General features: G+C 44.3%; 1 protein-coding gene across 8 annotated transcripts in view; it reads left to right on the top strand.

Moving 5' to 3' along the window:
- LOC147021774 (sterol regulatory element-binding protein 1-like) overlaps window positions 1-24,708 on the top strand; it is an 84,722-nt gene that overhangs the window by 4,096 nt on the left and 55,918 nt on the right. For 4 of the 8 annotated variants that reach the window (XM_085892091.1, XM_085892090.1, XM_085892089.1 and 1 more), the window contains exon 2: window positions 9,811-10,010. In XM_085892091.1, coding sequence (XP_085748217.1) covers window positions 9,811-10,010 — 200 coding nt within the window. Of the gene's footprint in view, window positions 1-9,810; window positions 10,011-22,756; window positions 23,210-24,708 lie in introns of those variants that run through there. The other 4 variants (XM_085892087.1, XM_085892085.1, XM_085892086.1 and 1 more) reach the window with 1 other exon arrangement.

Genomic DNA, 24,708 nt, shown 5'->3' with positions numbered 1-24,708 from the left:
GGAGGACTCCATATGGCTTCATCATCTGAAGCTTCAAATTTCCCCGTGTGGGCTTGGGATTCCCCCTGTATCACACAAGGTGGAATGTTGGTCCTTGTTTGACATTGAGGGCTTTTTCAAGGATATTGCTTTGCGCTATTACATCAGGGATCCTCAGAGGTTGTTTGGGTTGGATTCGTACCACGAGCTGTGCTGCGACTCTTATCATCATTGTCCCTTTATAAAATATTCTTCACTATTCTGTTTCCTTCCAATATCAAGTGAATAATCTGCACCAGTGCAACACTTCCTGAGTGACTTCAAACACCATAACTTGTACATGCATTTTGTACAAACATCTGAATTAGAGAGAGAGTCCATTTATAACCCAAACGTGATAACTCCTCGCATGCAAGTGAACACAAATCTGCGACATGCAAAGGTCAATCCAAATTCTGAAGTCATATAGTCCCAAAGTATTTCTCCAATATCTTGAATCATTGTGAGGTTAGAAATATGACATTCGTCTCTCAGATCCTGTTGGAATATTTTTTTTGGTTTTTTTAGAAACCGACCTGTAAATGATGCAAAACATAAATCGATGGGCGAGTCGTAATTCGCTTCAGCACCTTCAGACGTTCATACAAGCCTGAGAACATCAAATATCATTGTAGAGGTGAAGGTAATTTTTTTTTTTTGGTCGCTTGCAAAGGGTACACCTTCTATGAATAATGTCTAATCTTGCGAGAATTTGCTTCTGGATGTTGAAGATGATACCTTTCAAAACTAGAAGGGCACTCGGAAGAGCGCATACCTTCGCCACGTAATGCCTGATCCACGAGAACATATCGGGCCCAATACATTTTCGAAGTATCATGCTATACAGTATTATGTCGTTTTTGGCCCCATCTCTCAACGGTGAAGAATCACTTTGAAAATTAAATAATTCTGGTGTCCAGATCCGGATTCAGATCTTCACCAAAATTGAATCATTTCGTCCTTGCCACACACTTAACGTGTCCACTAAGTTTCGTCCGAATCCGTCCACAACTTTTTGAGATATTGTGCTATATATCATTTTTAGCCCTATCTCTCAATGGTGAAGAATCACTTTAAAAATTCTAGTAGCCGGATCCAGATCCGTATCTTCACCAAAATCTAAACACTTCGTCCTTGTCACACACTGAACCTGTCCACAAAATTTCATCGGGATCTGTCCACAACTTTTTGAGATATCCTGCATGCAAACAAACAAACAAGCAGTCATAGACTGGTACTTACGAAATCGTCAACTTGACTTCTGACCTTGTCTAATAAAAGCTGTCTCCAGAGGTCGCGACGCAAACCAGAAGTTTCTATGATGATTCTGTACCAAACCATCAAAAAAATCGAATGTTTTGGATGTTTGACCTCACTGTGACCTTGACCTTTGACCGATTTTGACCAAAATCTAATCAGCACTAGCCATCACCCTCCTGAATCACTTGGTGTAATTTGACATTGGTAGCTTCTTCCGTTCTCGAGTTATCGTGCCTACAAACAAACACACAAACAGAGGACGGAAGTCATCAATATAAGATTTCGTAAGTAACAAACAGACAGACAGAATGAAAGGGGTGAAAATATAATCTCCTTCACCTTCGATGGCGGAGGTAAATACGATTCGATAAAATGAATTGTCATATGGATACAAACAAACACGACATAATAGTGACCGAAGCTTTTCGTGCTGCACTCTTCAGGCTAAAAATCACAGCAAGTGAAGGAGGAAGTGAAGGCGTGTGCTTTATACACAGGTCTCAATAAGGTAGACGCTGATTGGTTCAACCGTAATGACGTCACGGTTAATCCGAACGCCCATTGGTCGGCTCATCATCTTCACCTCGAGATCCCATTGGCTGGAGCAAAGTTCGTCGATGATCGACATTTGCAACCACATCCTGGAGAGAGGGGGGATGGGTTTCCCCTGAGGTCCATTCACCATTTGTGCGGTGGAACGGAACATGATCTGATCGCACGCTTCAGGTGGAAGGTCAGATCGTCAAACGACTGTTGTAGCTTCTCAAACGTGGAGAACTATCAAAGGAGGTGTACGGCATAATTAAACCTGTTGGAGCCCAACGTCCAAGAATGTACGGCCTGCCGAAGATTCACAAGGAGAATATCCCTCTAAGACTGATACTGTCCATAGTGCGATCAGCACAACATGAACTTGCCAAGTGGTTGGGAGAGGTACTGCAACCAGTATTGGATTCACTTCCTCATTTTGTGGTCAAGGATTCTTTCACATTTGCAGAATCAATGAGAGCTCAAACACCGACAAGTGAGCACAACATCATGGCATCCTTTGATATTAAAAAGCTTGTACACGAAGGTACCATTGATGGAGATGATTGAGATATGCGCACGTTTGTTGTATCACACCGATCTGGAGCAAGCGATGATCTCGGAACACGTCTTCGTGGAATTGATGAACACAGCAACAAGGAAGGTGGAATTAAGTTTTAACAACATGATGTATGTTCAAACGGACGGTGTGGCCATGGGTTCTCCATTAGGCCCAGCTCTTGCAATTATCTTTGTAGGCCATCATTGAATGCAGAAACTGACTGGTCGGCAAGGGGTCGATCCCCCATCGTATACTATCGGTATGTTGATGACATTTTTGCTTTGTTTGAGTCTCGGACGGCATGTTACAATTTCAAGGTATGGCTCAATACTCTCCATCCAGCGTTGAAGTTTACCACGGAGCTGGAATCGTCGAACACGTTACCGTTTTTGGACGTGTTGGTTGATAGATCCAACCTTGGTTTCACAACATCCGTCTACCGGAAGCCGACTTTCATAGGGCAGTATACTCAGTGGGACTCCTACAGCTTCACGAGGTACAAAATTGTCTTTATCAATATCCTGGTTAACAGAGCACAGAGGATTTGTTCACCTTGTAATCTTCCTGCTGAAATTGACAAAATCATGAATATACTCGGTGAGAATGGTTATCCTGAGCATATCGTTAAGAGATACACACACAAGTTTCTAAACACGACAAAAGATCGGAAGATTGGTCCGGACAAATGTCCAGTCGATATCAGGATGACCTGGAAAGGGCAATCATCACGAAGGTTTGAAGTGCAAATCCAACATATTGCGTGAAGATGATGAGCCGACCAATGGGCGTTCGGATTAACCGTGACGTCCTTACGGTTGAACCAATCAGCGTCTACCTTATTGAGACCTGCGCATAAAGCACACGCCTTCACTTCTTTCTTCACTTGCTGCGATTTTTACCCTGAGAAGTGCAGCACGAAAAGCTTCGGTCACTATTATGTCGTGTTTGTTTGTATCCATATTAAAGTTCTGTAGTACCAATCATCTGTTTATTTATCAAAATGAATTGTGTAAGTTGTAAAGTGACACTCATGCCAGGGTTCACCTGTTCATGGTCTCGTATGAACCCCCGGGTTCACGACGTAGGGGCATCGGTACAAAATCCAAATCCTATGCTGTATACTAAAGGTTTGTCTGTTGTTTACGAATGTCCTTTTCATTGCAATAATTTTAGGAATACAGATGTCTATGAATGCCTCTGCCCTCCATGTGATTTACACACAAGCTCCACTGCGAGCCATAAATGGATATGATAATACAATAATACGACTCAGAATCTTGTGAAGGTGCTTTTGCTGTTGATCAAAAATCGGTGCATTCCATCCCTTGAAAACGTTGAAGGAATGCCATCGCATCAACGAGCATGGCTGTCTTTTCTTTGGAAGGAGGAAGTTCATCCAGCTCCTCCCAGTGAGAGCCCATTGTACTCTTCAAAGCCGTGATGCAATCTGCCTCGTTGTTTTTTCTCATCCCACATCCAGATGGATGTCCTTGATCTGGTTTAAACAGTGAGCTCGGGTAGCTTTGCCCATTCATGTGGAAAAAAAATTACATTTCCCCTGAGTCATTTCGGTTTTGTGCATAGCATAGACTTTTTATCACATCACTTTCTTGTATTTGTTGTTGTTTAGTCTTCTGTGTGGGTGTTTTTTTTTTTTTCCCCCTTTTTCAATGAATGTTTTCAGACATATAGGTTCTACTTTATGCCAGTTTTCATCTTGTGCTATGGTTAGACTGTTAGAGCTTTCAATCCCCTCTCTTTTGCCACTACTAACTAGTTGTATGAAGCCAATTAGGCTGTTGAAATGTTTGTGACATATGTACTAATATATCTGGAGGGATTGATCATCTTCTCTGTGTGACTAGATGTTTCATTTTGGTGACTGTTTCCTTTTCTCTCTTCAACCTGCGTTACAGCTTGCAGTAATGATACATAGTCTCGACTTGTGATTTTCTGAAAAGGAGACAATATTTTCTTCTGGCAGATTATACAGAAGTTGTAATCTGTCTCATCGGGGGTCTTCTTTTTCCGACCAACTTGAATCGATTAGTCCCGCAGAGGTTCCATGATGGTTGTGGGCTTGTCGCAACAAACCTGAAATAACAAGGACAAATGTGTCCAAGAGCCGCGTCCCAAGGGCAATATCAACAACAACTTCCGTTATTTTGTCACGTGCCTTGATGGAACCAATAGCGAGACCCGTCATGGAGGCTCCTGTTCATGACGAGAAAATCGTGTATTTACGAAATTACAACACATTAAATGGAATAATCTTTAAATAGCAACGTCAACTTTTCGAAACTTTAAAGCAAATGTCCGAATATATTTAAAAGTTGATGATAGACGCTCTCAAAAGGCACCCTCAATGCGAGGATGTGTACAGGTGTTTAGTATTTAAGGAGCTCCGGATCCTGTATATAAAAGAGCCGAGTCCTCAAGGTTTTGTCTTCACCAGCAGAAGAAGAACAAGAACAACGCGGAGCTCTCTTCGAGCCAGCCACGTGCGCCACGTGCGTTACGCGAGACGCGAGACGCGGCTAAAAATGAATTACACATCAACACAGATGAATAAAATAACAAAAACAGGAGAATGTAAAATTATGCAGGTTACCTCTTTTCCTATGCCTACTGTTGGCTTAATGGTTAGGGTGGTGGGCTTGGGATCCTCAGGTTCTGAGTTTGAATCCTGCTTGGCTGTTGAATTAATACCAGGTGGAGTTGACTCAGCCTGTCATCCTTCTGAGGTTGGCAAAATGAGTACCAGATCGCTGGGATGGTTGAGCCATTTGAGTATCCTGTGTTGGATTGGCAACTTATCCAGGATTGTGTCCAATCGCCCAGCTGACTGCTTTGGTAGCATTGACGCTCTATACAGAGTATAGTCCCGATGGATGGATCTTTTTCTGGAAATTTCCCAATTTTGGCAATATTTGGTTTGAACAACATAAGGGGTTAACATAATGATTACATTACTTTTGAGGAATATCTTGCTCACAAAAACTTTGTTCATGAGTTTACTTTCTTTAGTAATATTTCAGTTATTATATTGAAGAGGTACCAAGATTTTCAATTCCCTTTAACATCTACAATTTGATAAGATCTATACCTTTTGAGCTCTGGTGATGCATAAATGATGTAATCAAAATCCTTTTTCTTTCAAACTGCAGCTTGGGCTAAAACCTTTCTGCTGATACCTAATATAGATATATATATATATATATATATATATATATATATATATATATATATATATATATATATATATATATATGCGGGCCAGATGTCTGGTGGGGAGAACGACCGCTCGGTGGGGAAAGTTACGTCGATTCCCACCTGACTCTCCGGAATTGTCGGCCGTCGCTCACGGATGATTCCGTGAGGAGGCGGGTCACTTAACCGACCATGGACACCAATACCTCCATCGCGTAGCGTAGGGTCTTTTTGTCTCGAACCAATTTACCTAATTAACCACGCGGTGTCATCTACCGGGGAACCACACCCTCGGTACGTCTTGCCCGAACTGGATCACTCTACCAACTACCTTTCTGGTTCGGATGCAGCCGAGCGGAACTACCAAGGACGTACCGGCTAGGATGAACAGTTTATCTGGGATAAGACCGGCTAAACTTAGATCCAAACTATGCTGGACCAATGAAGGAAAAGACGAAAACGACCTGGGAACATTTCCACAATAATTTATTTACAATAAACTTACAAAAGGACTCAGAGCAGACTTATTGTGGGATATGCAGGCCAGATTTACAATGATTAAACACTTAAACAGTTCTACTTAAAGACGGCACCACACACTCAGACGCACACTCAGATGAAAATAAACCCAGGTGTATTGCGAAGGAAAATAAACCCAGGTGTCAATGGTCGTGCGGCTCGGTCCACGGCCGCACGCGTGGAGACCTTGTCTGCGAAAGAGCCCGGGTCGAATAGAGCAGAGTCCGAGGCGGGGATCCGTGCTGCAGACAGGACACTACGAGAGACCCGGTCAAGGTCTTCCCAGCTCTCTCACACTCGAAACGAACAACCCCCAAAGAGTGCAACCACTCCACGACCTTCCTCCTTTCTTTTGCTATCATCCGACAAACTGTCTCACTCCAACGCTCCTCACTCCAACGCTCCTTCAAGACGACTCACTTACCAGCTCACCAGACCACTCTGAACGAATCGTGTCGTAATTTATAGATCTCCCTCAGCGGGGAGGGCCTTGGTGAAGCCGACGTCACTGTTCACCCTGATTGTACGGGGCTTCCATGGGGCCGCCCTTTTTGGGTGGGGTTTTCAGCCATACCGGGAAGCCCGCCCACTCCACGTGTGTTCGGACTCGCCAAAAAGGTACTGCACAAAGATTCTGCCTCGGAAGTGAGTCGCCGATTGGGTGAGTAGGCGAACACGCACTTGTTCAGCCCATGCGAGAGTAGCAAGCGAGATGAAGGTGCGAGCAGGCAGATGGTACCGTGGGTCATCGTGGATGGGATATAATGAATTATTAATCTAACTAAAAAAACATCGCAACGCACCCCAGTGTCTTCCCACTACACACAAGGTAGGGATCTATCTACACATATATTTAACGGAATAACTGACTTTGGGACAAATGTATGTTTGTATGCATATGGTTCCAAGAACCGTAACAATACATATATACTAGTGATACCCGTGCACATGCATGGGATAGCAGTACAACATAGCTGGTAGCAGACGACAGACCGTACACGGGGAATGACAAAACTACGCATTGTGCAAAATGCAAGTGGTACTATGGAACGCCAAGACTTCCCAAACATTGCCGGCATACCCGCCAAGTGCCACAGCAATTTAATAGGGATCGTGTGACTGCGAGCCGTTTTTAGTGGGCAAGCTTGTTAATATATATATATATATATATATATATATATATATATATATATATATATATATATATATATATATATATATATTGACGTGTTGAAGGGCGTTCAAAAAATCCCACTCCTGATAAACCAATTGTCGTTTTCATCAGGAGTGCTCATTCCAAATTTGGAGTTTGAAAATCCCAATGTCATGGAGGTCCAGTGGGTTCAAAAATCCCACTCCTGACACCAATTTTCGTGTTCAAGAAGGTTCGAAAAATCCCACTTCGACGCCAATTGTCATGCTCAAGTGGTGTGTTCACAAGGACCACTGAACGGATAGGCTGAACTGGCTTTAACTCCCTCGGACTGCGTCAATTATGGCGGCTTTACGTGCGCATGGTTGTGAGGAGAAACATGAGAACCTTAACGCTTTTATGTAACCAACATGTTTATTCCTGAAACAAACAAACTCGGGGAAGATTGACCCAGCAAAGGAATATGGCGGCGGGTTTAGAGGGAAGGAAGGGAATGCAATAATTAATTAATTAATTGTATACAGTGAGGTAAAATAAATCTAAAGAAATCAAAGGCACCTCGTTCTGGACTCAATCACAGACAGGGTAAGCGATGAAGAACTGGGTGGCTTATCTCTGGTGGTGGGGACGTCGGAGGAGGGAGGGTGGCACTGTAGCAGGTCGGACAAGCAGGCGATGAGGTGGTGAGGACAACGAACAAGCAGCTGGCAGACGAAACAGGCACAGGGTGAAGGCAGGCAGGTTGATCTCCAAGAGCTCTCCTCAGAGGCACTCAATTTCTCCTCAGAATGTCCTTCGACGCACCGAACCCACGCAATCCAGGTGCCTCCCTTCACTCTCTAAACATCACTCCCCCCTCGAGGCATCCATAGCTTCGCCCCCTCTCTACCCTGCCCAGCAGAGCCCCAATGCTAGCCGGTCCCATCCGGTGGGACATTACAAGGGGTAAAATGTACAATTTCCTTAACCTTAACCCCTAATTAATTATTACCACACACCACCCCCTGTATGGTGCACATTCAAACAAGACAATTCTTAAGCTACGTTTCTCTACTTATTACGTTGAGATTGGCTGTATACTCGTACACGGACCATGCTTTTCTATACACTTCTATCTGCTCTCAGGTAATATCTACCCCCCCCCCCACACAAATGTAACAATATATTTTCGTGAAAGGTGATCCCATGTAAATCTCAAATGTATTTTCCCTCCCCCTAATTTTTGGGCAAAAATTGTTGCATGCAAGAGTTTAAAGTTTGGGCCTAAACTTGTTTTCGCAAGAGCTTTTGCAGAGCACAACCTAGAATCTATGAGGAACTAGCATAACCCACGCTCTGCGCGACATGTTGGGGTGGGTGTGTTTGAGAAAGGAACTGATGCAGAGTATCAGTTGTAATTTTACTTTTATGCAGTAAGTGGAATACGATTTCACTGTTTCAGAACCATTTTATTTACTTTTTTTGTACCATGCACCTCATATGGTCTTTGAGATAATGTAAGCCGAATATCACGTTACTCGAGTGCAGAACAAAGTGAAAGATAGCGCGACACGAAACCACAAACTCGGAAATAATATATAAGATGTATGTATATATCTACCAAACAATACATCCAAACAAATGATACCATCCATCCCCACCTCCAACTCTTATTTTGCACGACAGCTCACTCTGGTTCCCCAACATGTGGTGTTAAAATTAATGATGGTTAAATAATTTTACAATATCGGTATGATCCATTGGTCATTGGTCCAATTACAATATTGGTCCATTCAGAGTTTAAATTGTATTTTATCTGCTTTATATCAAAGAATATAACCTTTTTTTTGCCATTCACAAAAATTGCAATAACACCGTGACTGGTTAAACTCCAAAAATCCAGGTTTTCCACTCACATTCACTCTTTTGGTGTTTATCTCCTGTTTGTAGAATTTTGGCATTTCACTTGCACTTCAAGCAAGTGGTGCATTCCTATTCCCCACGCGATATTTTCTTTCCCCCACGAACCCTAGGTAACTCGAGCATCTTCCTTGCAGGTTAATGTGTTACCTCCCCTCCCCACTCCCCTCTTTTTCATGTTTGTGCATTCCCTTGCTTATTGTGGCCACCTGTAGACCTACGACCCAACTGTCAGCACATTGCTGTTTTATCCTCCGTCACCTCGCTCTTCCATGAGTCTCGAATTTGCACACCAAAAATGAACTTTTGTACCTAAGTATTCTTTGCCAGCCTATCCTAACATCCTCGGTGGTGTAATGGTTGAGAGTATCTGCTCTGAGTGGGAGGTCTGGGGTTCGAACCCTGGGCAAGTCATACCAAAGGCTTTAAAAATGGTCTGTGCTGCTTCCTCGCTTGATGCTCAGTATTTAAAAGTGTGGAGTATGGAAAAACCATAGGCTGGGATCCCTTTTTCTGGCTTAATGGGTTTAGTAGCCTCCTCCTACATCAAAAGGAACTTTTAAGGGAACATATTGAATACATTAATATGGTGTTTGTTTGTTTGTTGTGGAAGCTTGAATTCTGAGCTGCTGTTTGCATAAATACATTGTTCTTTTTCCAGAAATGTTGCAGTACATGGATACACAGGGAACCGATTTTGTTGGTTTATTTGACAACCGGGCGGAAGTGCCTCCAGCGACACCTGTGAGGGAAGCACCCCTTCTGCCAGCTTCCCCAATGCAGAACTCTGCCATTCCTACCTGCTTTTCTATTACTCCCAACCAGATTCAGATGCTAACTGCAGCCACGCATTCGCAGCAGGTTGGTTTTTAGAGGTGCTGTACATGTTTAAATGGTTTATTCTTGTTTTTTTTTTTTTTGCATGGGAGACAGGGATTTGCCACTGCTTCTATCTGTCTGTCTGTCTGTCCAGATCATAACTTTTTTTTAACCATTTCAACTTTTGTCATCAATTTTTCATCAAACCTTTATTATGAGAATTATACAGAATATGAATTGGGTCAAAGGGCAAAGTCACAGTAAATAAAAACAGTCCTTATCAGCTCCGCCACCTCGCATCAGCGCAAGATGGCTGGGTTTTATAATCACTTCCGTGTTTCTTTATTTATTTACCATTTAAGCTTCAGTGTGTTTGTGCAGGCCGTAACTTTTTTACCGTTTGAGCTTTTGTTATCAAATTTTCATCAAACCTCTATTTGCAAATATGGAGAAAATCAATTTATAATTTGGTCAAAATGTCAAAGGGCAAAGTCACAGTGAGTACCAATAGGCCTTATTAGCCCGTCTACCGCTGCACGGAGCGGACCGGCCGGGTTTTGTAATCGCTTCCTTGTTTCTTTATTTACCATTTGAGCTTCAGTGTGTATCCAGGCCACAACCTCTTTATCATTTGAGCTTTTGTCATCAAATTTTCAACAAACCTTTGTTTTGAGTATGCGGAGAACATGAAGTAATAAAATGTACATATCTTTTCAGTATTTTCAGCTGCTTGTCTGCTTGTTTGCGTGTTTATACGTTATTCTTTCATGGCTGAACCGTAGCACTTAGAGCTCCCAAATTTTGGGTTTAGGTATTTCAGAATCTGGGCAAGGTTTTAATCTCTAACCCCCTAGACACTGTCTATGTTTGTGTTGGTCAGAAGATCGTAGAAAAAATGGCTGGGTCAGTCTCCATCAGATCATGCACACCTGCTGTGTGTACCCAGATTCAGGTCATGGGCACACCCACCCCACAAATAAATTATGTTTGTATGTTTGTGTAGGTCTGAAAATCAGAAAATAATGACTGGGCCCAATCTCCACCAAACCTTGCAAACATGCTAACACCAAAAAAAAAAATTCCCCCCTCCCCCCCACCCGATGTGAGGGTGGGAAGCCCACTTTTGATTTCCATGTGTGTGGCTAGACCAATCCACTCTCAGTTCTGCATATATGCTGGGGGTCATGTCATGGTTACAGCCCCCTCCTCCCAGCAAGCAATTCTCCATATGTTTGTGTCTGTACAGCCAAAAATCACAGAAAATAAACTACTGGGGTAATCTCCACCAAATTTTGCATACTTGCTAGGGGTACCCATGGTCAGGTCATGGGCACGACCCCCAAAACTATACTAGGGTGTACCACTTTTGCAAAAGTAGTTGCTGGAATGAAGCACTATGTGCCTATCGATTCCACTCGTGAAGTTAGGTGATCGACCAAAGTTTGAAAATTTTCCCACCATTTTTGACCGTGGGCCGCCATTTTGAAATTTCAGGAAAAATCCATATTTTTGGAAATAATATTGATTTTTAATATTTTTTAAAATATATTTCTCTGTGTTTAGATGGCCGAATGCACTTCAGTAGGCACCAGTATGATAGGAAGTACCCGTAAATATTATTCACAGCTTGTCCCAACATTTTGAGAAGGAGTTGCCATTTTGGAATTTCACTGAAAATCCCATATTTTGACAATTATTGCACGGCACAATGTTAGGCATTTACAGAATATCAGTCGTAGCGTTTTCATAAAGACATTATTAATGACAAATGAGAGCTTCTTCTTCTTTTGGCTGCTCCCGTTAGGGGTCGCCACAGCGGATCATCCGTATGATCCGCATAGTGATTTGGCACATGTTTTACGCCGGATGCCCTTCCTGACGCAACCCTGGTCGCCTCTTATGACACAGGGATCTGGTACACCTATTTTAACCGGGATATACACCGGCCCAGTATACTGGTACAAATGAGTACAAATGAGAGCATGATCAATTAATTATGAGAACAACCAAATATGTTTTAAGCGACATGGTTTTCATATATGACAACATAACAATCTAGCAAACAAGCAACCACACAGATATCTTATAGAGAACATAGCGTTTGTTTTGTATCGTCTGGGTAAAGCTTCCTGTGCTCTTCCACGCACTGTAGCAATGCTTGACGTTGTTTCTCATCATTGCACATATGAATAAAGTCAGACACTAGCTTAATTCCTCTTTCAGCTGGATCATTTACGACACACAAAGAATATTATTTCCAAAAATGTGGATTTTTCCTGAAATTTCAAAATGGCGGCCCGCGGTCAAAAAAGGCGGGAAAATTTTCAAACTTTGGTCGATCACCGAACTACACTAGTGGAATCGATAGGCACATAGTGCTTCATTCCAGCAACTACTTTTGCAAAAGTGGTACACCCTGCCCAACCCCCCCCCCCAGCAAGGCAATTTTCTACGTGTGTATGTAGTCTGTATGTCTGAAAATCAATAAACTGACCTCAAACAAGGAAATGAGGCTATTTGGCCCACCATTGCTGTGGTGCACTCTCGGGTTAATTTTTAACCTCCGCCATCGAAGATCGGAGGTTACTGTTTTCACCCCTTTCTGTTTGTTTGTATGTTTGTTTGTGAACAGTATTACGGAAAAAACTCCTTGACGGATTTCGACTAAACTTGGTGGGGGGGGTTAGGTTTGGTCCAAGGATCATGCCATTAGATTTTGGACTTGGTCCCCTCCCCCAAAAGAAAATTTGTGAGAGAATTTTTTTTTTGCATTTCTACATGTTTTAAGTGATTTCCAACCCCCCCAAAAGAATTGTTACCCCCCCCCCCAAAAAAAAATTGTTAGAGAAATTTTTTTTTTGTTTTTGCATTCCTACATGTTTTAAGTGATTTCCAACCCCCCCCCCCCCAAAAAAAAAAATCTTGGAGAAAAGAACTATAACTGTCAGCACTGTTGACATATTTAATGAATAAGATATACGGTTCACTTGAGTGACCCAGCAGTATTGGCGGCGAAGGTTTTGCACTCTCCCGAGTGCTCCCCCTCCAGTTGCTACAGTTTTCAACATCAATGTTCTTGATGGTTTACTAAAGTCTAATCACCCTGATCTTGATCAGGTGACCCAGCTTGGGTCAGGTACCTGGCGCCGCACGAAAAAAAAATTACGAAGGGGTTCCGGCACGTTGTCCATTGAAAGCACTGAAATTTTGTAAATATTTCCAAGTGTTTGTATTGTTACAAAATTGGGGTTTAGGATTCACCACAAGGGGGACTTCTTGGGCTCTTCCCGACCTTTGGCCCTGCAGGCCGCCGTGCTGTGGATAACTATTGATGCCGATTGATAACGCCAAACCTGGCAGGATCCTCGCTCTAAAATGCATTGCTTTTTCCGTTGGTTTGGTGTTGTCAATTGAGGTACGTGCCCTCAGCCCGCACCCATATATCAGAACTTCCCGTCTATCTAGTCTTGACTTGCTAAATCAAGCCGATATAGGAAAGGATGAAGCAAGCAGGTTGGAAATGGTTAACAGTTCAACAAGCACAGAGTATAAGCACTTAGAGGACAGCAAAAGACAGATAGTATATGTCAGTATGGAGCTATCTTCCCATGCTAGGGACTTCCTGGCTCTTCCACTCTCATGCCTCTGCCTCATATTTGACCAACCATTGCGCCATTCTCTCAGCGCCATCTGGAGCAGCTCGTCCTGGCCTCAACACAAACTCCAATGGTGGTCTCTCCTTCCTCAGCAGGAATAGGCAGCCAGGTTGTTTCAGGATCCCCAGTGCGTTCCAATAGCAGTGAACGGTCTGGTGTTCCACCTGTTTAAGCATCTTGAACGGGGCAGAAACTTTGGGGGGGGGGGGTGAGAGTTAATCGGAGGGGGAGTTCTCAGGAGCACAGATTGTGGCTTGCCCTTTGACCCGCAACAGCGTGTCCTCATTGGTGTGCTTACGAGTCAATGCCTCATTTGGTTGTCAATCATCCTCAAGTTAAGGTGCTCCTTCTGAGCTGATGCTACCTTGTCGTTGATGGGTTTTCCCACCCAATGGTCTTTCCCGTCCAATTCATTTGAAAACAGGAACGTTGTTCTCTCCCTCATCATCTGAATTTGTGGTTGTTTTTGGTGCGGTGTTTCAGAATGTGGTTGCGTGTGTTGCTGTATGAGAGCGTTAATAAAAGAAAGAGAGGAAATTTATGGGTGGCAGGTTGCACCCGATGTATATGCAAAGACTGTTAAATGGTCATAAGAGAGAGAGATAGACAGAGAGAGACAGAGAGAGCGAGAGCGAGAGAGAGGTTGAGATAGAGAGGTAGAGAGAGAGAGAGAGAGAGAGAGAGAGAGAGAGAGAGAGAGAGAGAGAGAGAGAGAGAGAGAGAGAGAGAGAGAGAGAGAGAGAGAGAGAGAGAGAGAGAGAGAGAGAGAGAGAGAGAGAGAGAGAGAGACACAGAGAGAGACACAGAGAGAGACACAGAGAGAGACACAGAGAGAGACACAGAGAGAGACACAGAGAGAGACAGAGAGACAGACGAATTGTACTGTGGTGCATGGAATAGCAACCACCATATATGAACCATTCATAATATAGGATTTCAAGGAGGAATAAAGGAAGGAGACTGGGGGTATAAAGGAGGAGGAAGAAGACCTACGATAGCCCATACAACACATTTGTCCTGCTCCCCTCAAGAGATTGGGTGGGTATCTGTCTGGGCACATATTAACGATATAACTGACTAGGGAACTCCACGTGTCATGAATGTTCATACACCTGGAGGCCGGTTTTATAACCATCACATTGTGTTTGTTTGTACGTTACTCTTTCACGGTCGAACCGTAATATCGAGAGGCTCCGACCTTTGGGTGTCGGTACTTCTGAATCTGGGTGAGTTTTTAAGCGATCACATGTTGTCCTTGACGTCCATTTTAAGGCCACCAAATGCCGCTATAAAGTGTATATTGGGATGTGGGATCAGGCAGTGCTGCCACCGCCCGCAGGAAAAAGATAACTACCACGATTCCAGGTCAGATATGGAAGCATAAGATGGAGCTGCACATCACCACGTCCACTTTCCGCTCCAGGGGCCTCCATCTGGCCATCACCGAGGCAGACGCCCAGTCCATCCCCATCACCTTGAGATGCCGATCAATCTGCTGCAACCATGTGGCATGTGGTTGGTCCGTTGGCCTCCTCCACTCACGAGGCTCTCTCGCTGAGAAATCTGGTGAGCAAGATCGGCATCAGGAAAACGAGCCACATGCCCATACAGCTGAAGTTGATGCTCACAGACTATACAGGAAACAAATCTGATCTGAGTCTCTCTCAACAAATGCTCTTTAGACAGAAAGTCTAACCAGCAATAGCCAAGGATTCTCCGAAGAGACCTGGTACCGGAGGAGTTAAGTCTTTGTCTCAGATGCTTGGTCAGAGTCCAAATCTCACATCTGTAGAGCAACACTGGAAGAAGCAAGGACCTAAGGACTCAGACTTTCATCCTCTGCATAGGTACCCACACCGCCACACTCCATGGTCAAGTCAATCCATGGTTCCCCAGGCCCGACCCAGATGTCTATCGTCCGATGGCTCACAACATGTGGAGACATGAATATCACTACCAAGGTAAGCGAATCTCTCTGTGATCTCAACATCCTCACCACAGACAGGTAGAGTCAAGATAGCAGCATCCAATATGTCATTGCAAGCCTGGATCTTAGTCTTGACCCAGGAGACCCATAATCCCAGTGGCTCCGACTCCTCATTCAGTGCCTTGAGGGCCATGTAAGGATGTCCACATTCTCAGTAAAGATGACTGCATCATCTGCAAAATCAAGGTCAGAGATCTTGACATTCCCAAACAATGCACCACAGCTCGATCTCTCTGACATCGTTTCCAGAATCCAGTCCATGCAAGCATTGAAAAGTATGAGAGCCAGTGCACACCCCTTATGAACTCCAATAACAACTGAAAATAAGTCAGATGTAACCACCACACATACCTCACAGCACTCTCAGTACCAGAGTATAGTTCCGAAATCAGATCAGTCAGCTTTGGTGGGACCCCACGAAGACCGACGATCCTCCAGAGGGCATCCTAATTCACTGAATCAAATGCTTTGCAGAGATCAGCATAGGTTGCAAGCAGCCTCAACTGAAACTCCTGCCTGGGTTCGGTGAGGATCCAAAGAGGAAGGATACGGTCAATCGTTGACCTCTTTCATGTGAAGCCAAACAGCTGTGAGTGCTGGTGCTCAAGCAGATGTTGGCGAACCCTATCAACAATTATCTGAGCAAAGACCTTGCCTGGCATTGAGAGCAGTTGTCACCCCTCAGTAGTTGTTGCAATTCTGGCAATCACCCATTCCTTTCCAGAGAGGGACAACAAGGCTCCTCGTCCAATCAGTTGGGATGGTGCCTGTGTTCCAAACAGAGCACAGAACTGCATGCAACAACATGAGTGCAGCATTTTTTCCAGTCTTGAGAAGTTCACCATGGACGCCACAAATCCCAGGAGCTTTGCTCCCTTTTCGACTGGTTCACTGCAGCCTGTGTTTCCACAAATGAAGGTGGTTCACAGTTGATTGGAGGGTCAAAAATAGGGATATAGCAACAGCCCTGACATCCAACTCAATAGCTGGTGGGTCAGCCTGGCAAAGCCGCTCAAAGTCACCGGCCCGACGGGTCTTCACGTTGGACTCTGTCAAGAGCTCACCACCCTCCACTCTAATTGCATTCCACCGACGGACAGGCTTGAATGAACACAATGCACTGACTCCTCTGTAAGCAGGATAAGAATCACTTGACCACTGGTGATGATGTATCCTGTCAGAGATTCCTCGCACATCGGCCTCCTTGTCCTCCGACAGTGAATGTACAGTTTTACTCCTCAGCTCCCTGAGCAGCTCTGCCCTGCCAACAAGCCTGTCCCTGCAACTCTCGTGAATGATATCCAGTGTCCCTTGGGAGACAAAGTTCCTCTTTGCCATAAGGTGGGTTCCAAGACACCCACCGGCAACATCAAGGATTGCAGTCTTGCAGGCACTCCACAATTATTCAGGATCCGCTGAAACATCCAGATCCTCTCGACCCCGACTCAGCCTGTTAGCAAACTCCTTCAGTTACCATTTCATCCTTGAGCTTGCCAATATCCAGCCTTGGCTTGGATAGTACCATTCTCTTGGATTTGAACCACAGCTTCAGAGTTGCTACAACAAGCCTGTGATCGGTATTGAGCACTCCGGTAGACTCTGCAGTTCTGGAGAACCCTCCAGCGACCATTAATGAGAACATGGTCAATCTCTTTTGCTACACCACCAGCATTTAAATACCCCGTCCAGTGATGTGGCTGTGGGCACTGAAATCATGCACCAGCCACCCTTAGTGCACAACGTTTTGCAAAGTCAAGGAACTTGGTGCTCTTATAGTTCCTGGTTCCAGACCCATGGGGACCAACACTTGTCTCATAACCATCCCCATCAGTGCCAGTCAATTGTATTGAAACCCCCGAAGACTACAAGAGTATCTCGCCTGGTGCACTGATCAACCAGACTCGAGTGTGGCAGATAATGTTTCCTTTTCAGTGAGATCACTCGCCCCAGTCAGGGCATATATAAAGACCATGGAAATGACACTTAGAAAGTGATGAATCCTCAATCTCATAATACGTTCGTTGACCGGTGTTACCTCAATTATCATGGGAGTCAGCTTGTTGGACACAGTTACAGCAACTCCATGGTAATGGTAACCATCAGAGCGACCAGACCATTCATAGGTGTAGCCACCCACCATGATCTCTCCACTATCCCGTCTCCGGAGCTCAGAATGCGCTGCAATGCTGATGTTCAGACGCTGGAGCTCAGATAACAGCAAAGACAGGTGATCATCCTCTCTTAGAGTGAGGACATTCCAAGCACCCACCCGAAGGGACCACCTTCGGTTAACCCGAGGAGACAGTCATATATATTGTCGTGTCCAGGGGGTTAAACCCTGACCTGGACGGATGGCAAAGATTTTCCCTTGAAGGCTACAACCGAGACTCGGAGATTAATGCGCGTGCGTTAACGGGGCGTAACGGCGGAGAGACGATCCACCCAGGAGGAGCACACCACAGGGGCACTGCACCAGGACAGCACAATGCTACAGTGTCTTAAAAGGAATACATTTCATGAAAAACAAGACAAATAATCACAAAGGACGATAATTCAAAAGGAAATGATAACAATATGAAATATATAAATCCTCTAGTCGAGGCCTCGCACACACTCATATCCAGATAATGGGGAAACAAAATATCAAGAAAAACCCTCCTTTCAACTATTCATGCACTTAGCTTGGCTCAGAGCTGATTCTTGTGGAACTGAAATTGAGGCGCTTCTCTCGTAGCGGGACGAACGCACGCCAGGCAATCCGTGAGCGGCACTCCACATAAAGGCTCAAAGCCCCAGTGTAACGACTTCAGGTGCTCCGATCGTCCTCATCGACCCGACCAGGGGCAAAAGGCTGGCGTCTTACTTCGCCACGCGAGCCAAACCGCCTCAACACTGATTCAATGGCCGTGTCATCCTCTTCAGTGTGTGCTCATTCTCTGCTCTCCCTATCAAAAACAATGCACCTTGTGCCTCCACTCCAATCACGGCTCTCCCAAAATGCCAAGCCAACTCCTTCTTCCTCCTAAAAATGCGCCTCTCCTGTGTGCTCCCTTTCTTTCGCCTCTCAAAATGTGCCACTATAATCCTCTTAAAATGTGCCAGCTGCCCTTTATCACTCCACCTTCCTCTGTCCTATTTCATCCTCTGCCTCCGAGGTGTGGCCTGCTCCCACGAAACCCGAGAAGGCGGACTTCTTCCTGCTCGGCTAGCTTCTGACGTCACACCCATCAATCGTCCTCCAGGGGCGTGGCTTCACTTGTTGTCAACCTTTGAAGGCGGGGCTTTCTGCCCGTTTGTTGTGGTTTCAGGGATGCGTTCACCACCTTTATTGCCGATCTTGAAATATTAAAACAAAGGGAAAATCACAGAGGGCAACTTATTCTTACTCCCTCAGCTAATTAACACAGCACACCCCCCGCGTGGTGACACGTAACACTTAAGCTCACAGATTCTCGACTAACTACATCGAGATGCTTTCTGCTCGTCCACGGACCAAACAACTCCATACAATGCTATTCCAAATTAGATTCTTTCATCTACCCCCACAATCGTAAAAATGTATATATCTATATATATAATTATTTATATTTATATATATATATATATATATATATATATATATATATATATATATATATATATATATATATATATAGTGACGGATTTCCGCCCACCGGCGTGCGAGCGACCGCGTTTAACCAATAGCGGCCGCCTCACCCACCGAACGGACAATCCAGTCGCGGCTTTCTGGATCAATGCCGAAAACCAGCCACGGGTGTGTTTTTAACCACACCACAACCTTGTCCGCACTTTACCCGCGCTACAGGGTCCGATCGCCAAATCTTCGATTTACCTAATTATTCGCGGGGGTAGATTACCGAGAGATTGTACCTCAACGGGGCCGCTTGGAAAACGAGCCGCTTAAGCAGCTCGCTTCCTTTTGGGATAACCGAGCGGGGTATTATCGCGCAGTCCCGTTGGATCTGATCACTTTACCGGCTATTTAAAAACCAACTATATTCCGAGTGCAAGATGGCAGCTCAATTGAGGGAAGAGGATGCAACGAACAGGTTAACATTTGAACAAGCACATTTATTTACAAAGCACACATAAACAATGATGCATTCATGCAGGTATGTAATTATACAAGGCCGAACACACACACAAGTAAACAACCAACAAAAGTAATGCAAAAGAGCTACTACCGTCTATCTCTTATGTACAGTCACTTATACAGTTCTACTTGCGGACATGGCGCCACAACATTCATTCAAAAGCGAGGAAAAACCCCTGGAAAGACGAGGGGTAAACTGGACCTCTTTTGGGTCTTATTGCACGGAGCCGTGTAGACCGCAGAGGCTCCGCAAGGCCACGCTGGTTACCTTCACCTCGCTCGGGCGACCCGCGACGTCCCGTCCCCACAGCAGCTGTCGTGATCGCGGTCCTGCCCAGGCTTCGTCTGACGGTCTGGTGATTCGGGCCCAGCCGGCAACGCCTCAGAGGAACAAACGGGCCTTATGCTCTTTCAGAGTTGATGCTCTCTTTAAGAGCCCGTCCGTCCCTCGCGCTGCTCGGACCGTCCCAAAGCCCAATTACCTCGGACCGTTCGCTGCTGGCTGGCAACCTCACCACGTCCCACACGAATGCGCCGTTATGTGTGGCACGGCCGGCCTGCTGTGCTGCCCGCTCCGTCTCCTCGGCGAACCCGGACTTCCACTGCCCTCCACTGGGCTCGAACTCCGCTCCTCACACCGCTCCAAACCCCGAACGACTCCACTGCCTGAACTGGCGCTCTGCGTGCCTTTTTTATAGGGTTCATGAGGCGAGATCTGATCTCCACACTTTCACCTCTGACCCCCACTGGCTCCGCCCCTCTCGCTCTCCTGATCCGAATTCCGAGGCAAAGCTTGGAGCGAGCCGACGTGGTAGAGATCATCGACGCTGAAGGGAGAGCGGACGTGGTAGAAATCACCGTCGCTGGCAACAAGGAAACCCCCGCGTCTGTTTGCAGCGACCTTGCCGTGACCGGCGCAAAGATGGTGGCGCCCGCGGAGTTGAAGGTGAAGCGATGTTGTTCGTTGTTGGGTATTGGGGGAGATGCGGTTTAGGAGATGGTGGTTGGCGTTGTGGAGAAGATGGTTGTGGTTGGCGTCGTGGAGAAGGTGGTTGTGTGAGGGCGGTTGTGGAGGAGGTGGTGGTTGTGGTTGAAATGCATTTGGTGGTGTGGAGAAGGTGGTTGTGGTTGGCATTGTGGAGAAGGTGGTGGTTGTGGTTGAAATGCGGTTGGTCAGAGCGATGTTGGTGGTGGAGGTGGTTGTTGTGAAGCGGTTGGTCCAAAATAACGATAGCAAAAGAATAACGGCTACCTCAAAGATCACAGCCCTGATCATACGAATCAAACCCATTAGACAAGGGTGGGGAAATCTATCTGAACACAGACTTATCGGCATAACTGAGCTTAGGACCTATATGGTGCTCTGCAAATTTCCACAGCCGTAACACTATATATGTGTGTATATATGTATATATATATATATATATATATATATATATATATATATATATATGTATATATATATATATATATATATATGTATATATATATATATATTTATATATATATATATATATGTATATACATACATCTACTATATAAATGGCAGTCCTTCTGTCTGTCCGTGTGTTTTTTTGTGACTAATAAGCTCCTAGACCAGTGAACCGATCTTGATGAAACTTTACACATATATAGAACTAACATTCAGCTCCAGGATGCGCTAAGTGGCTCTCCATAAAAATGAAAAAATAAAAAATAAAAAAGAATAATATATATTTAAAAAAAAAAAAATTCCCATTAAAAAAAAAAAGCCTTTCGAATAGTGCGCCGGCGTATTAATCGCAACAAAAGGATTCATGGTTAAAAACGCTAGGGTTTTTTGAAATACAAAATGTTCGTATTCGTTGACTTTTTAAACATACACATTCTCCTCCTGTTATTTGAATTCTCGAACTGCACGCGCACGGCAACAGCTCACTGCTGATATATCTGCTCATGAACGAGCCAGGCAAGCAGAGTCAGCTGCAGAGAGAGAGCGTCGCCTAACTGCAAATAGAGCGTCACACCAACGGGCGAGAGAAGCACAAAACTCACGTTCCAGCTTTCTTGGTCCGGTTTTTGGCAGGACATCAAGGACAATTTCCACTGCTGCGAGAAACATTGAGTAGCTCAAGTCCGCCTTCAACTATGACCTCTCTGAGGATTACGGCAGCATGAGGAATGAGGAAAGCCTTCCTTCCATAAATCTGAGGAATAAAAGAAGCCTTCCTAATTTTCTCCATACAACTAATGCCTCAGTCTAACTAGCGTGAGGAAAATAGGGCAAATTTCCCGGGTATTACCGGGTACTTCATCTAGTACGTACATACATACGAGGTCCGTCTAAAAAGTAACGGGACTGAGCCTCCTGTGTGCTCCACTGATACAACTTGAATGAACGGGTTGCATCACAGTCTTTGGCAACATTCCAGCAATATATATGATTGGTGATGATTGACTGCACTCATTGCGTGAATTTTTACAGGTCGTGCTTTACACGTTGTCTTGTCTGAGTCGTCGCGCCATGAGTCGTGAGCAGAGAGCCAATCTGAAGTTTCTTGCCAAGCTTGGCTAAACACCTTCCAAAACCTTCGCAATGCTGCAGCAAGTCTATGGGGAAGAAACGATGCCACGTCCACGTGCATTTGAATGGCACAAGAGGTTCAAAGAGGGACGGGAGGAGGTTGAAGACGATCCACAGTCTGGAAGACCTTAAATGAGTGGAACGGCGGACAACATCGAGCGTGTGAAGCAGATGATTCGTGCAGATCGTCGACTCACGGTGCGAATGATTGCTGAGGAACTTTCCATCAACAAGGACACTGTCTGAAGCATCATCACCATCACTGATAATCTCGAAATGCGCAAGGTGTGTGCAAAGATGGTCCCCAAGCTGTTTTCCGAGGACCAGAAAGAGCAAAGATTCACTGTCTGTCAAGACATTATCAAGCGCCTCGGAAGAGTCATTACTGGTGATGATTGATGGATATTCGAATACGATCCCGAGACCAAACAGCAGAGTCGTCAGTGGAAAAGTCCGGCATCACCCGGATCAAAGAAAGCAAGGATGTCGAAGTCGAAGGTCTGGGTGATGCTCATCGTGTTTTTTGACATCAAGGGCATCATCCACTTCGAGTTTCTACCACAGGGTCAAACAGGGAATCAATATGTGTACAAGGAGATCCTCAGGTGCCTCATGAGATCAGTTCAGGTCAAGAGGAGGGATCTGTGGGTGAACAACGCCTGGGTGCTCCACCATGACAACGCCCCTGCTCATAGTGCCCTGAGCATCCAACAGTTTCTGGCGGAGAGGAACGTGCCAATTCTGGAGCAACTCCCATATTCGCCATACTGTGCCCCTTGTGATTTTTTCCTATTCCCCAAGCTCAAGGGTGTGTTCAAGGGGACCCGATTTCCCGATGTGGAGGCTATCAAAAGGACCGTGATGACGGAGCTCCGGAGGATTCCGGGGGTGCATCGAAGCGTGGAAGAAGCGGATGGACAAGTGTGTGAGACTGGAGGGAAACTATTTTGAAGGGGACAAGCTGTGATTTCAATATATTTTTTGGAATAAAATTTCTGTGAAGTCAGTCCCGTTACTTTTTAGATGGACCTCGTACATACATACATACATACATACATACATACATACATACATACATACATACATACATACATTTGTCTAGCTGTTGATTTCATCAATTGTCGTTCGAGTACAAAGTGGACACTGACGTGCTTTGCATTTTGGGATGCTTTCTGTCTCTTGCTTTTGTTTGTCTTTTAATGAGGCAAATATTTTAAACGATTATTTTGCATCGCCTTCCATTTGTCGTCGTTACTTGCAAAATCGAATAATTTTTCAAGTATATTGGTCAGTCGATTTTGTTATTCTGTCTGTCTCTCTCTCTCTCTTTATTGCCGACATGTCACAATTCTAAACTGATCATCATGAAACTTTACTAAGTTGTCGAAGTAGTCTCAACTGAGAAGCTGATTGATTTTGTAGTCAAAGTTCATCTTGAGGTCAGATTTCTAAAATCATCATTTTTCATCTGATTGACTTGAAATTTGAACAAGATTTGCATATTGCGTCACTGATTTGGAAAACCAACTATTTTTTAGGTCAAAGTTCAAAGGTCATCTCGAGATCAAACTTCTAAAATCATCAATTTTCAACTGAAAAATCGTCAATTCACATCCTATTAACTTGAAAGTTGAACAGGATTTGCGTAGTCCATCACTGAATTGGGAAAGCAACTATTTTTTTTTAGGTCAAAAGTTCAAAGGTCAACTCGAGATCAAACTTCTAAAATCATCAATTTTCAACTGAAAAATCGTCATTTCACATCCTATTAACTTGAAAGTTGAACAGGATTTGCGTAGTCCATCACTGAATTGGGAAAGCAACTATTTTTTTTAGGTCAAAAGTTCAAAGGTAATCTCGAGATCAAACTTCTAAAATCATCAACTTTCAACTGAAAAATCGTCATTTCACATCCTATTAACTTGAAAGTTGAACAGGATTTGCGTAGTCCATCACTGAATTGGGAAAGCAACTATATTTGAGGTCAAAAGTCAACTCAAGGTCAAACTTCTAAAATCATCAAATTTCCTCTGAAAAATCGTCAGTTTGCATCTGATTAACCTAAAAATTAAGCAGCAATTGCATATTGCGTCAATGAATTTGGAAACCAACTATTTTTGAGGTCAAAATGTCAAAGATCAACTCAAGGTCAAACTTTGAAAATCATCAATTTCAGTCTGAAAAATAATCAATTTTTATCCGATTGACCTGAGCTTTAATTATGATTGTCAATTTTAATCTTAATGAAATGGACAATTTAATGTATCCACGGCATCCTTTGGAGAGGGGGTGGATTTTGCAAGTATTGTGCTCTGCATGACGTCTTTTTCTTGTTTTATCATTCGTGCTGGAATTTCTTCATTACCTTTCTGAATGTGCATTTAAAATGTATATATTTTTGACAATTTTCTTCTCTCGAC

The sequence above is a fragment of the Eptatretus burgeri genome, chromosome 8 (assembly GCF_056783735.1).
Source record: "Eptatretus burgeri isolate ZD-2024b chromosome 8, Ebu_testis_v1, whole genome shotgun sequence".
NCBI lineage: Eukaryota > Metazoa > Chordata > Myxini > Myxiniformes > Myxinidae > Eptatretus > Eptatretus burgeri.
The sequence above is the reverse complement of the archived record's forward strand: the minus strand, read 5'-3'. Positions and strand labels throughout refer to the sequence as shown.